The 12,458-nt window shown below is 42.2% G+C and overlaps 2 protein-coding genes across 3 annotated transcripts in view; one reads left to right on the forward strand and one right to left on the reverse strand.

Moving 5' to 3' along the window:
• Positions 1–6,547: 6,547 nt before the first annotated feature.
• Positions 6,548–12,022, forward strand: LOC134439219 (THAP domain-containing protein 2-like). Its single transcript, XM_063189110.1, has 4 exons — positions 6,548–6,909; positions 7,255–7,412; positions 7,942–7,998; positions 10,715–12,022. Exons 1-4 carry the CDS (start codon positions 6,760–6,762, stop codon positions 10,740–10,742), a joined length of 393 nt encoding a protein of 130 aa, XP_063045180.1. The 5' UTR covers positions 6,548–6,759; the 3' UTR covers positions 10,743–12,022.
• Position 12,023: 1 nt separating this feature from the next.
• The window catches only part of LOC134439218 (THAP domain-containing protein 2-like), a 1,756-nt gene continuing 1,321 nt past the window's right edge, over positions 12,024–12,458 (reverse strand). The window contains exon 4 of one of the 2 annotated variants that reach the window (XM_063189107.1): positions 12,024–12,424. In XM_063189107.1, the coding sequence (XP_063045177.1) occupies positions 12,241–12,424 (184 nt within the window). In that variant the 3' untranslated portion in view covers positions 12,024–12,240. Of the gene's footprint in view, positions 12,447–12,458 lie in introns of both variants that reach the window. The other variant, XM_063189108.1, reaches the window with a different exon arrangement.

The following is a 12,458-nucleotide window of genomic DNA, read 5'->3' on the forward strand; positions in this document are numbered from 1 at the left end:
CAGTACAGTAAGTGTTGAAAAGCCAGCTCTTTGATTGCTGATGAGAATACAGAATGACCCCCACCCCTACTAACCTATTTATCTCTGTAAATAATAATAGAAATGTATATATCGTGATATAATCTGACGATTGAATCGAATCTTATCTTATTGTGGGGCAGACAGCAATTCATTACCATCAGCCCACAATATCAATACAATATGGGCTCAGTGTTGGCATTATTCTGCAGATTTTCCTTTAAATTTGATATTCAGTGATTGTGAGAAAAGATATTTTACAGAGGAATAGTGTTTGTGGGTATTTCTGAGAGTGAGCTGAAATGACTTGGACCATTTGGGACCATTTTTGTGTGACCATTAAAATACGATTTAGTGTATTTGCCGTCAAAACGGCATCCTCTGCATGCAGCAACCTTTACACTGTATGATGAGCCCAGCCCAGTTCATTGAGTTATTATATCGTCTCACAGGTGTGCAATATAATACGCCCTTTGGGAAATACCAGTGAATAACCCTGGTGATAACCTCAGCACTTCTGTAGACATGTTAGTGGTGGTGGGTCACTAATGTAACTTTGTCCCTTTTGCCCTTGTGATCAAAGAATGACATGTTTTTATTCCTCCTCCCTACAAATCTCTAACACAATTTACTTACAGCCAGTGCTGAGACGAGCATAATCCCCTGCATTCACTTGTCTCACGGGGACTTACCCCTGTCAGAGGTGCATTCTTGCAGCGTCCTCTTCCCACATACAGTAGGCCCTTGTTAAATCCTTGGCTTCCCGAATCGCTGGCATCTCCAAAATGGGCCCTCTGTTCTGCTCTCTCTTTCATCCTGCTACATCAATCCATGGATGACACTGCATTATCTGGAGCAGAGCAGTACACACTTACTCTGCAGTCTCTTATCCTCCTCTCCTCCTCTCTCCTTCTCTCTTCTTTTCTCCCTCCTCTACACTCCCCTCCTACCCTTCCCCCACCCTCTCCTCTCCTCTCCTCTCCTCTCCTCTCCACAGCACTACACTGCTCCATATTCCAGTATTTTCTTATTTAATTTGTTTTAGATCAAATACATTTCTGCCTCTAAGTGGATCCCTTTATGATATCTATGTGGGTCATAGGATTTTTTTTGGAATTAGACGTCACGAAACATACCTCAGCCACTCAGGCAAAGTGGGTCATCACTCCTTCAAGAATTGTTTAAGAGACTCGCATGCGGATAAATCCATGGATGACACTGCATTATAATGTATAGTCTCTTCTCCTCCTCTCCTCTCCTCTCATTTCCTCTCCACTCCTCTCCTCTGATATCATCTTCTCTCCTCTCCTCTCCTCTCCTCTGCTATCATCTTCTCTCCTCTCATTTCCTCTCCTCTCCTCTCCTCTTCTCTCCTCTCCCCTCCTCTCCTCTCTTCTCCTCTGCTATCATCTTCTCTTCTCTCCTCTCCCCTCCTCTCATCTCCTCTCCTCTCCTCCCCTCTCCTCTCCTCTCTTCTCCTCTCCTATCATCTCCTCAACTCTCCTCTCCTCTCCTCTCCTCTCCTCCCCTCTCCTCTCCTCTCCTCTCCTATCATCTCCTCAACTCTCATCTCATCTCCTCTCCTCTCCTCTCCTCTCTTTTCTGTTATCATCTTCTGTTCTCTCCTCGCCTCGCCTCTCCTCTCCTCTCCTCTCCTCTCCTCTCCTCTCCTCTCCTCTCCTCTCCTCTCCTCTCCTCGCCTTTACCCATAAGTTTGGGCTGCTCCACATTCTCCCATAAAAAACAACATTTAAAAATATTTCTGTTGCTAAGTGAAGCCTTTTATGATATGGGACAGAGGATTTTTTTTTTTCAATTAGACATCATGAAACATGCCTCAGCCACTAAGGGAAAGTGGGTCACACTGCCTGCCATGAATTTTGTTTAAGAGACTGCTGTGAAGACAAATAGCATGCAGAGAGAGAGAGAGCTATTTCCAGGGTCAGTATCAGTACCATACCTGCCTTGATAAGAGAAAATAAAATGTAAAATAGGAACTCCAGACTGATGCCATCTACGTCCCATAGAGCAGAATGGGATGCCAGTGGCATTGAACTGAAGAGGTATAAGATTGAGGGCTGAGAAGAATATATAAATCCCCTGAGGTAATGTGTTTATGATGGGCTCTGATGTGGAGCCGAGCTTGAAAAATAAGTTTTGGAGGTTGAGGGGCCTCCCTCTAAAGCCGTATTGAAAAGCGATGATATATCACCCGACTTCTGATTTATTGTCAGTGTGTATGCTGGATGTTGAATGTGTGGGATCGATTGCATTTCATGGCTGGAGGGGTACCTCCTTCTGTTCTCCTGAGCAGCCATAATTTAAAACCTGCTGCGTGCTGGTGTCCTCCAAACACACAGCATAGTATATTCTTTGCTTTATTTATTTTATTTTCACATCTTCTCCCTCTTTTTTTCGCTCTGCACCTCCTAGCTACCAGCCAGGGTGATTATACTGTAGATCATTGGAATTAATCTCTATAAATCTTAATCCCTCTATGAGTTTCCTGGGCCTTCCCTCTTCCTTCCTTCCTGCTCGGATGTGGAAGAATTTACGAAAAAGCTTCGAGTTTTTCTACTGAGAAAATGAAATGTGGAGGATGCTGTTTTTTTAGAATTGGCTTTACTTGGAGACGGGGTTGCTGAATATGGATGGTCAAACTGGGGGTCCTGCCATATAAATAAAACATCCGGGCAGGAGGCTCATTTTCCTCCTGATTGGCTGCGAATTGGAAAGCGGCGGCAGGCGAGACAATGGTGTTTAGTCAACCTGGTGAGTAACAAACGAGGTGTCGCCACCACACTTTTACACAGGAGAGGAGGGGAGAGGAGAGGAGAGGAGAGGAGAGGAGAGGCGAGAGAAGAGGAGAGCAGAGAGGAGAGGAGAGGAGAGGAGAGGAATGTAGAGGAGAGGAGAGGAGAGGAGAGGAATGTAGAGGAGAGGAGAGGAGAGGAGTGTAGAGGAGAGGAGTGTAGAGTAGAGAGGAGAGGAGTGAGGTGAGGAGAGGAGAGGAGAGAGGGGTGGAGAGGGAAACGGTGAGAGAGGGTGAGATGTTGAGATGGTCAGGCGGTTGAGCAGGTGAGCGAGTGAGAGGGGAGAGTGGGTGAGTGGGTGAGAGAAGGGAAGAGGGAGGTTGAGTGATGGAGGGTGAGCGAGAGAGGTGTCATGCTGGTGAGGTGGCATGCTGATCACTGGTCCAGACGAATGTCAGCTGTTAGGAACATTTCATTTACAATAAGCTCCTTATGTAGATTACCCTTTTTTACTGGAACAGAGTGTTGCATGGTGACTCGGGGGGGGGGGGGGGGGGGAGGGGGGGGGGGGGGGGGGTTGGGGGGGGTTATCTGAGCCACTCTCATTCTCTGAGTCTGTCTTTTCCCTTTCCTTGTCATTCTATCTTTGTGTGATTATCTGTCCCTTTATCATGTTCTTTCTCCCTGCATTACCCTGTTTCCCTCTCATCCTCTCTCTCTCTCTCTCTCTCTCTCTCTCTCTCTCTCTCTCTCTCTCTCTCTCTCTCTCTCTCTCTCTCTCTCAACCCTTCCGGTGTCTTTCATAAGTAATGGACACAGAGCTGTAGGCCATTGTGGTGCCGGATGTGTGTGGTTTCCTGTGTGTGTGGTTGTTGCGTGTCATATGTGTGTGGTATCCTGTGTGTGCGGTTGTTGTGGTTCCGGATGTGTGTGGTTTCCTGTGTGTGTGGTTGTTGTGGTGCTGAATGTGTGTGGTTTCCTGTGTGTGCGGTTGTTGTGGTTCCGGATGTGTGTGGTTTCCTGTGTGTGTGGTTGTTGTGGTGCTGAATGTGTGTGGTTTCCTGTGTGTGTGGTTGTTGTGGTGCCGGATGTGTGTGTTTTCCTGTGTGTGCGGTTGTGACCTGCGTGAAGCTGCCCCCCCCCTTAGAACCAAACAAAATCTTTTGAGATATTAAGGCTTTTGAGTAATTTAAATACTCAAATACGCAACATTTAATACATTTCCCCCCCTCCACGGACAAATTTCTCCAAAGTAGTCTCCAGCAAAGGCAATTTGTTTGTGCTCATATGTGCTGTGAATATTAACGCTTCAATCACTTGTTTTGTACAGTTACAGCTGTTTTATTTTATTATTATGTTATTATTTTATTAATACCACAAACGATTTTTTTTACAGCAGTATCCGAGACAAACATAGCACTTAGGGCCTACAATCTATAGTGTTATTTCAGCATTTGGGGTCCGGGGGGGGGGGGTGTCAGCTTCACGCAGGTGCGCTTGTGTTATGATGTGAGTGAATCATGCAGCACCTTCTGGGAGCTCTCATCACCCACGGTGCCCACGGTGATAACCCATCAGCCCTGGCAATCAGCTGCACACCAGCCCCTCTGCTCCGCTCTGCTCTCCTCACACCTGGGGAATGCAGTTGACAAGCTCATCATTTCTCTCTCACACTTCCTCAGTGTGTCTTTATCTACTCCTCTCTTTTCATCTTTCGCTCATTTAGTCTTTCTCTCCTTCTCTTTCTACCTTTGTTTCTTTCTATCTCTCTGCTTACGTTTCTTACTTTGACCCTGGATTTCTTACTTCCTTGGACATAGTGACTTTGGCACCTGGACACTTTGGATATTGTTCCAGTTGTTGCTGGTGTGTGTGCGTGTGTGTGTGTGTGTGTGTGTGTGTGTGTGTGTGTGTGTGTGTGTGTGTGTGTGTGTGTGTGTGTGTGTGTGTGTGTGTGTGTGTGTGTGTGTGTGTGATGACTTTGCGATTATATGTATGTAGGCCTATGGTGAATACATGTGCAATGTTGTGTGTAATGTCTTTGTGTCTTCTTCTGTAGTTATGTATGTAAGCTACTGGACACCTTAATTTCCATTGAAATTAATAAATGATACTCTACCCTACTCTACTGCTTTCTAGATTATGCACATCACAAGCCTCATCGAAGTATATCTATGATATTGGCTACCTTTCACATTGGACAGGAGAAGAGAAGGATGTCAGCAATGTGGTCATGTGACGATAAGACAAGAAACTGAGTTTGCTAGTGTGTAACTATGGGCTATCCTCCAGATGAGGCTTGGAGGATTTGTAAACATTAGTCATTTTCATAGAGGTAAGATTGCAATTATATTATATATATATATATATATATATATATATATATATATATATATATATTAACCTTTGGCTAAAAGTGTGTGTGTGTGTGTGTGTGTGTGTGTGTGTGTGTGTGTGTGTGTGTGTGTGTGTGTGTGTGTGTTTAAAAATGTGAGTCACAGAACTGTATCGATCCCTGTGACCTTTTTTTAATCCCTCCAGAGGGTCTGACACTGCTGGATTGGCATCTTATTACATTACATTACATTACATTGCACTTGGCAGACGCTTTATAACCAAAGCGACTTACAAAAGAGGACATGATCATAGCCAACATCACTAGCAAATGCAAAGTGCATAGGAAATATACAGAACAACAAGTGCAGATGTAAAGAAGGGTTAGTGGTGTGTTTTGTTGTTGTTGTTGTTGTTGTTGTTGTTTTGTTTTTTTTTAACGAGTACACACACAACACACACACACACACACATACACAGACATCATGTCGAGAGTCTGCCCTGGGGGTAGGCCATCTCAAGCTGAGGCTGTTCCTGTCCTGTGATGGTTTTGTAGACAAGGTTCAAGGCCTTGTGCTTGATCCGGGAGGCGATCGGTAGCCAGTGCAACTCAATTATTACAGGTGGGAGGTGTGGACCTTTGGAAACATGTTGAAAATTACAGGTCGTATGTGTACATTTGTGTTACATTGGGCACAGTTTACTAAAAAATGATTAAGAAAAAGGTTAACTAAGGCTTCAACAATCCTACACAGGGAGTGAATTCACCATGCACAAATCATTAACAAACATTATTGATGATTAAGTGATGTGTCATTATAAGGAGATAATGGCTAACACGTGATTGAAAAAGGGCTAGCTAATCGTTACCTATCTTTGCATGAAAGTTTACTAAGTAATAAACAATTTTTTTCTAGCATGGCCCAAGTACAGTAATTTTTGCCGCTAAAAATGGCTATTTCTGGAAATTCAAAATGGCGGACCATGGGGAAGATCCCCCTTTTCATGTGTGAAAAGTGCAATTTCGCCAGTCATAATGAATACTTGATGGTGGTGGTAAGTATTCATGGAGAAGATAACATTGGTGAATGGGTAGCATGAATTCTGGAAATAACGAAGTAAAAAAATCTTACACAGTGTACCTTTAAACAATGCTTAACTCATGCTTAACTCACGAGGAGTCATCATTATAAAGTGTTAACAAACATGAAAACTTGTAGCACATGCAGCCTCATCCAAACCAATATGTCAATCAGCGCCTGAAAAGGTGTGTTGGTTTCTGGTTGTGTGCAATGAAATGAATAATTTAAATTACGTTTCTTACTTTCCCATGCAGACATACCTTAAGTGTCCCATGTCCGCATGGGAAAGTAAGAAACGTAATTTAAATTCTTTGTATGACCAGTGCATGTACGTGCACGATCTGATATCGCCAAGTAATTAACACTCCTGGACCGATGTGAAAACGTTCGTCCAGGATTAATGTTATAGCCAACCAATCAGGGGTCATTAGAGGTGGGATCATTAGAGGTGGTACGTCATCAACAGGGCGACTAGCATTTCCAAATATTCGCCTTATTTTGTGCCACCCGGAACGTTCTAAAGACGTTGAGGGGTACACTTCAGGGGTGCATTCGGCAACGCACCAGCTGTCATGGCTCCTCAGTGTTGTGTGCCCAAATGTGCGTCCTCAAAGAGAAAAAAATCCTACCGTGGACAGACTTTCCACCGTTTCCCCAAAGAGCAGGCACTTCGCCGTGAATGGATAAATCACGTCAAGAGGGATCCTGGTCCATATTTCAAGGTAAGATGCGAAATTGTGTTCAATCATACGCATTAGCTAGCACAAATAAGCTAGCTCGCCAAACTTGTCATGACTCATGTAGCCTAATGAAGCGAATGCCTCGATGAAATAAAAAAAATATGAATGTGTAATTACCAATGATACAGTAAGGATACACAACGCTACATTCATATGATATTTCCAGATCGCTATTTCAAGATTATGCTTTTAATTGTATGGTAAGCGATCCGATGGCCACCGATTTTGTGCTACCAGAACCAGTAGCATAGGGCAGGCCTACTTGTGCTAAAATCAAGTTGTTTTGCTAACGAACTAAAATGCATACCCTGGTATTTATGGTTACAGATCAACGCTGAGACCAAGGTTTGCTCTGAGCACTTTGAGAAGCAGTGTTTTGTAAAGACCGCCCGTGGTATCACAGAGCTTATAAAGGATGCTGTGGCAACTTTGTTCGCCTGGACTTCAGAGAGGCCAAAGAGGAGAATCATCATTCGCAGACCGAGGTTACTTTGTTCAGTCAATATTCAACTGACATGTGTCTACCAATCCTCATAATAATAATAATAATAATAATAATAATAATAATAATAATAATAATAAAAATAATAATAGAGAATAGTTCACCATAGGAATAGCCTACATTTAAATTTAGACAAAAGACTGGAGAATTAATTTATGTGCTGGAGATATAACTTATTTGTATGCATTGATCATGTCCTCCTGAGTCATGACCCAAAGATTTCAAACTGTGATGTTATTACATTGCATTACAGTTCACTTAGCTGTCACTTTAATTTTATTCAAGCGACTTGGTTATTGTTTGTCAGGGTATTGGTTACAGTCCCTGGAGCAATGTGTCAATGAGCTGTGTTAGGTGCCTTTCTCAAGGATACTTCAGCCATGAAGATGTCAGTAGAGGTCAGGGGGATTCGAACCTGCAAATCCCAGATTTAAAGACCAACTCTCTAACCACTAGGCCACGGTTGCCCTGTGTATGTTGTGACTCTCCTGTCCTTTGTGCTTCTTTTTCAGTACAGATTCCATGGAGGTGGATGAAAACCAGCCTGATGTGAGAAGGGATGCCTTGAGGTAAGTTAATGAATTGTATTTAGTTGTGCCATAGTTTGTAATTCATTACTGCATTCAGTTTTATATCAGTAAGGAATTGACCGTTTGATTCACAACTAGTAGTGTTGTCTTGTTGTCCAGGACTGATACAGCATCACATTCATCCTGGACTGCTGTTACTTATCTTTAGCCCAGGACTGATACAGTGCCACATTCATCCTGGACTGCTGTTACTTATCTTTAGTCCTGGACTGATACAGCATCACATTCATCCTGGACTGCTGTTGCTTATCTTTAGTCCAGGACTGATACAGTGCCACATTCATCCTGGAGTGTTGTTGCTTATCTTTAGTCCTGGACTGATACAGTGCCACATTCATCCTGGACTGCTGTTGCTTATCTTTAGTCCTGGACTGATACAGCATCACATTCATCCTGGACTATTGCTGCATATCTGTTAAGCTGCATAGCTATTTTGCTAGCAACTACCAACGTGCCCAAGAGTTAGCTTTACAGGGCATTCCAATCTAGCTAGGATAGTAATCAAGAAGTTTGTTATATCAATTTTAAGTCCGTTTTGACCAAATACGTAGTTGCCTTTGGTGGGTAGAGTGGAGAAGTAGCAGACTGATGGCTGCCTTTTAGAGTAGTGTAGCCTGATAGCGCAATTAATGCTCATTCATCAGCAGCTAATACTACCAGTTTAGCCATCTCAATTATGACAGAAAATCTGATTAGAGCAGCCTAGTGCAGACGTGCTACTTCCACACCTTTATTTGTGCTATCAAAGTTTAAATAGAGGGGCAGAAGCTTAGTTCATCACTTTTGTCCTGGACCATGTTTCATCATCAGTCTCACTTACCACTACTTGTTAATTCAAGGCCGATACAACATTCCTTAATTTCCCTCTAAGATCGTTCAAGTTATACTCTACTCTACAGAACATTCATCCTGGAACTGTTGTTAAAGGTCCACTGTGTGAAATTTTTAGTTGTTTATTTCCAGAATTCATGCCACCCATTCACTGATGTTACCTTTTTCATGAATACTTACCACCACCATCAAATTCTAAGTATTCATTATGACTGGGAAAATGGCACTTTTCATACATGAAAAAGGGGATCTTCTCCATGGTCCGACATTTTGAAATACCAGAAATAGCCATTTTTAGCTGCAAAAATGACTATACTTGGGCCATTTTAGCCTACCTCATTACTTAGTAAACTTTCATGAAAAGATCAAATTTGGCAATAGGTAATCCAGTTTCAATGAACAGCATAGTTGCAGTACCTGTTTTGACCACACAGTGGTCAAAAAATGCACAATACTTATCTGTTGTCCAGGACTGATACAGCATCACATTCATCCTGGACTGTTGTTACTTATCTTTAGCCCAGGACTGATACAGTGCCACATTCATCCTGGACTGATACAGCATCACATTCATCCTGGACTGCTGTTACTTATCTTTAGTCCAGGACTGATACAGTGCCACATTCATCCTGGACTGCTGTTACTTATCTTTAGTCCAGGACTGATACAGCATCACATTCATCCTGGATTGTTGTTACCCATCTTCAGTCCTGGACTGATACAGCATCACATTCATCCTGGACTGCTGTTACTTATCTTTAGTCCTGGACTGATACAGCATCACATTCATCCTGGACTGCTGTTACTTATCTTTAGTCCTGGACTGATACAGTGCCACATTCATCCTGGACTGCTGTTGCTTATCTTTAGTCCAGGACTGATACAGTGCCACATTCATCCTGGACTGCTGTTACTTATCTTTAGTCCTGGACTGATACAGTGCCACATTCATCCTGGACTGCTGTTGCTTATCTTTAGTCCAGGACTGATACAGTGCCACATTCATCCTGGAGTGTTGTTGCTTATCTTTAGTCCTGGACTGATACAGTGCCACATTCATCCTGGAGTGTTGTTGCTTATCTTTAGTCCTGGACTGATACAGCATCACATTCATCCTGGACTAGTGCTGCATATCTGTTAAGCTGCATAGCTATTTTGCTAGCAACTACCAACGTGCCCAAGAGTTAGCTTTACAGGACATTCCAATCTAGCTAGGATAGTAATCAAGAAGTTTGTTATATCAATTTTAAGTCCGTTTTGACCAAATACGTTGTTGCCTTTGGTGGGTAGAGTGGAGAAGTAGCAGACTGATGGCTGCCTTTTAGAGTAGTGTAGCCTGATAGCGCAATTAAAGCTTATTCATCAGCAGCTAATACTACCAGTTTAGCCATCTCAATTATGACAGAAAATCTGATTAGAGCAGCCTAGTGCAGACGTGCTACTTCCACACCTTATTTGTGTTTGTACTGAAGTCATAGTGACTTTGGTGTTAGTTAGTTACTCTAGTCATTACCAGTGTTGGGCAAGTTACTCAAAAACAGTAATGCATTACTGATCACATGTTACTGTCTTTTCAAAATAATCCCGTACACTACAATGTTAATATATTTAAAATGTATGGCATTACACTACAGTTGCATTACTTAAGTTACTTGCGCCAAGAGGACTGTAAGCCTCAATATGGATCTAACAAACATATCAGTATCAGGGTGGTACATTTCAGTATTCAAATAATTTAAATAATTAATACAATATGGTTCTAGCTGTGATTACATCACCTGACCTCTGCCACACAAAAAAATGTCATTGACCCATATGCTGTAAACAACATTTTTCTAATGTTTTGTTTTCTGATCTATTACAGGTGGAGCTTTCCCATGACCAAGAGATGAACGCTAAACTCAATAGTTTTTTTTTTTCTCCTCCTTCCTGCCTGCACTGTAGAAAAAAGTCAGTCAGTAAACAAAACAAATGATTGGATTTCACAGATTTGTTTATTACAATTTCAGAGAGAAGTGATGTATGCATAATAAAATACATTATTATATAATATATTATTTAGTATAATAAGATGATCTATGATGCACACTTAAAGCATGAGAGATTTGTAGAAATAAACATCAATTCAATGTATGTTTCCTATTTCACTTGTGACTGAATTTTTCATAATTTCAGAATAATGGGCCTTGGACGTTTGTTAACATTGCACTCACTGCCCACATCTGGTTAACAGAGCCTACTAGTGTCATGGGTATGACGCCATCATATATGTGGAACTCTTTTATTCTCCTTATCGCACGTTCAACACGAATACGAAGTCTTGCACTTGTTTGTGTTTCTGGTACTTCATCTGCATTGAAAGTGCCACTTGGGCCTAAAAAGGGTGGAGTCACAAGGGAGACATTTCATTTTGATAGCATTTCCTTAATCAGAAACCCTTCGTCTGCCATGACTAAATCGCCTTCTTCAAGCATTGCCAGGATGCCGGACAATTCTGTAATCTCCTTGTCGGATATGGAGCCTGTGTACAGGTCACTAACGAATGACACCTCACCAGACGGGGCAATACCAATCAGGCCTTTTGAAAGTTGGGTTGCCCTTGTAATGGGAATAGATTTCGGAGTTAAGTACCTTCGAACTAGGCATTTGCACATATATTTCTGTATAGTCTAGAATGACTCTGGTGTCTGGGTAAGTGTTTTGAAAACAAGTAGGCATACATTCATCTACTGTGGCTTTTGAAGGCCAAATGGGGAGAGATCCTAAAATGTATAGATAGTTAGTCCAGGTGACACAGATTCTGCTCACAGTTGACTGTGACACCAAAGCGCACCGCAAGGTCCTGCTCAGCAAAACCCTGTCTGAGGCGAAAGAGAAATAACTGGTCCATAGTTGCTAGTTTGGGGATATTAAATGCCTGTCTAATGACCTGTACCCCTGTTTGTTTAAGCCTTTGAGCCTGACTGCATCCAACTATGCTTGTGGCTGTGGGCTGTAGAGCCATATATACAGCTTTAAAAGGTGGCATAGTCTGGGAATCCTGTGTAAAATGACATCTGACTATCATCACTGGAATCTTGACACACTGAACACTTTATCTTGAAAGGGACACTGTGCAGGAAATGGTCAAAAAAGGTACTGCAACTATGCTGCACATTGAAACTGAGCTGCCTATTGCCAAATTTGATCTTTACATGAAAGTAATAAACAAATATTTTCAAATATGGTCCAAGTACAGTCATTTTTGCAGCTAAAAATGGCTATTTTTGGAAATTCAAAATGACGGACCATGGAGAAGATCCCCCTTTTAATGTATGAAAAGTGCAATTTTAGTCATAATGAATACTTAGAATTTGATGCTGGTGGTAAGTATTCATGAAAAAGTTAACATTAGTGAATGGGCAGCATGCATTCTGGAAATAAACAAATAAAAATCTCACACAGTGTCCCTTTAAGTTGTGCTATTAACTTGTCTTGCTCTATGATGTGCTTGCGTGCCGCCTCAAGTTGTCCCTCTGGTGTCAGCGGTGGAACAGCATAATCATGGTATGGCTGTGGAGGAGGTACATCTGTGCTGGAGGGACAACAAGACAACACTACTAGTTGTG

The sequence above is a fragment of the Engraulis encrasicolus genome, chromosome 22 (genome assembly GCF_034702125.1).
Source record: "Engraulis encrasicolus isolate BLACKSEA-1 chromosome 22, IST_EnEncr_1.0, whole genome shotgun sequence".
In the NCBI taxonomy this organism is placed as follows: Eukaryota; Metazoa; Chordata; class Actinopteri; order Clupeiformes; family Engraulidae; genus Engraulis; species Engraulis encrasicolus.

Bases quoted from the DNA above. Each gene is read 5' to 3' on its own strand.
- LOC134439219 (XM_063189110.1), top strand. From the start codon at position 6,760: ATGGCTCCTCAGTGTTGTGTGCCCAAATGTGCGTCCTCAAAGAGAAAA. The intron at 7,413-7,941 runs GTTACTTTGTTC...CTTCTTTTTCAG, and splicing joins ATCATCATTCGCAGACCGAG to TACAGATTCCATGGAGGTGG. The intron at 7,999-10,714 runs GTAAGTTAATGA...GATCTATTACAG, and splicing joins GTGAGAAGGGATGCCTTGAG to GTGGAGCTTTCCCATGACCA.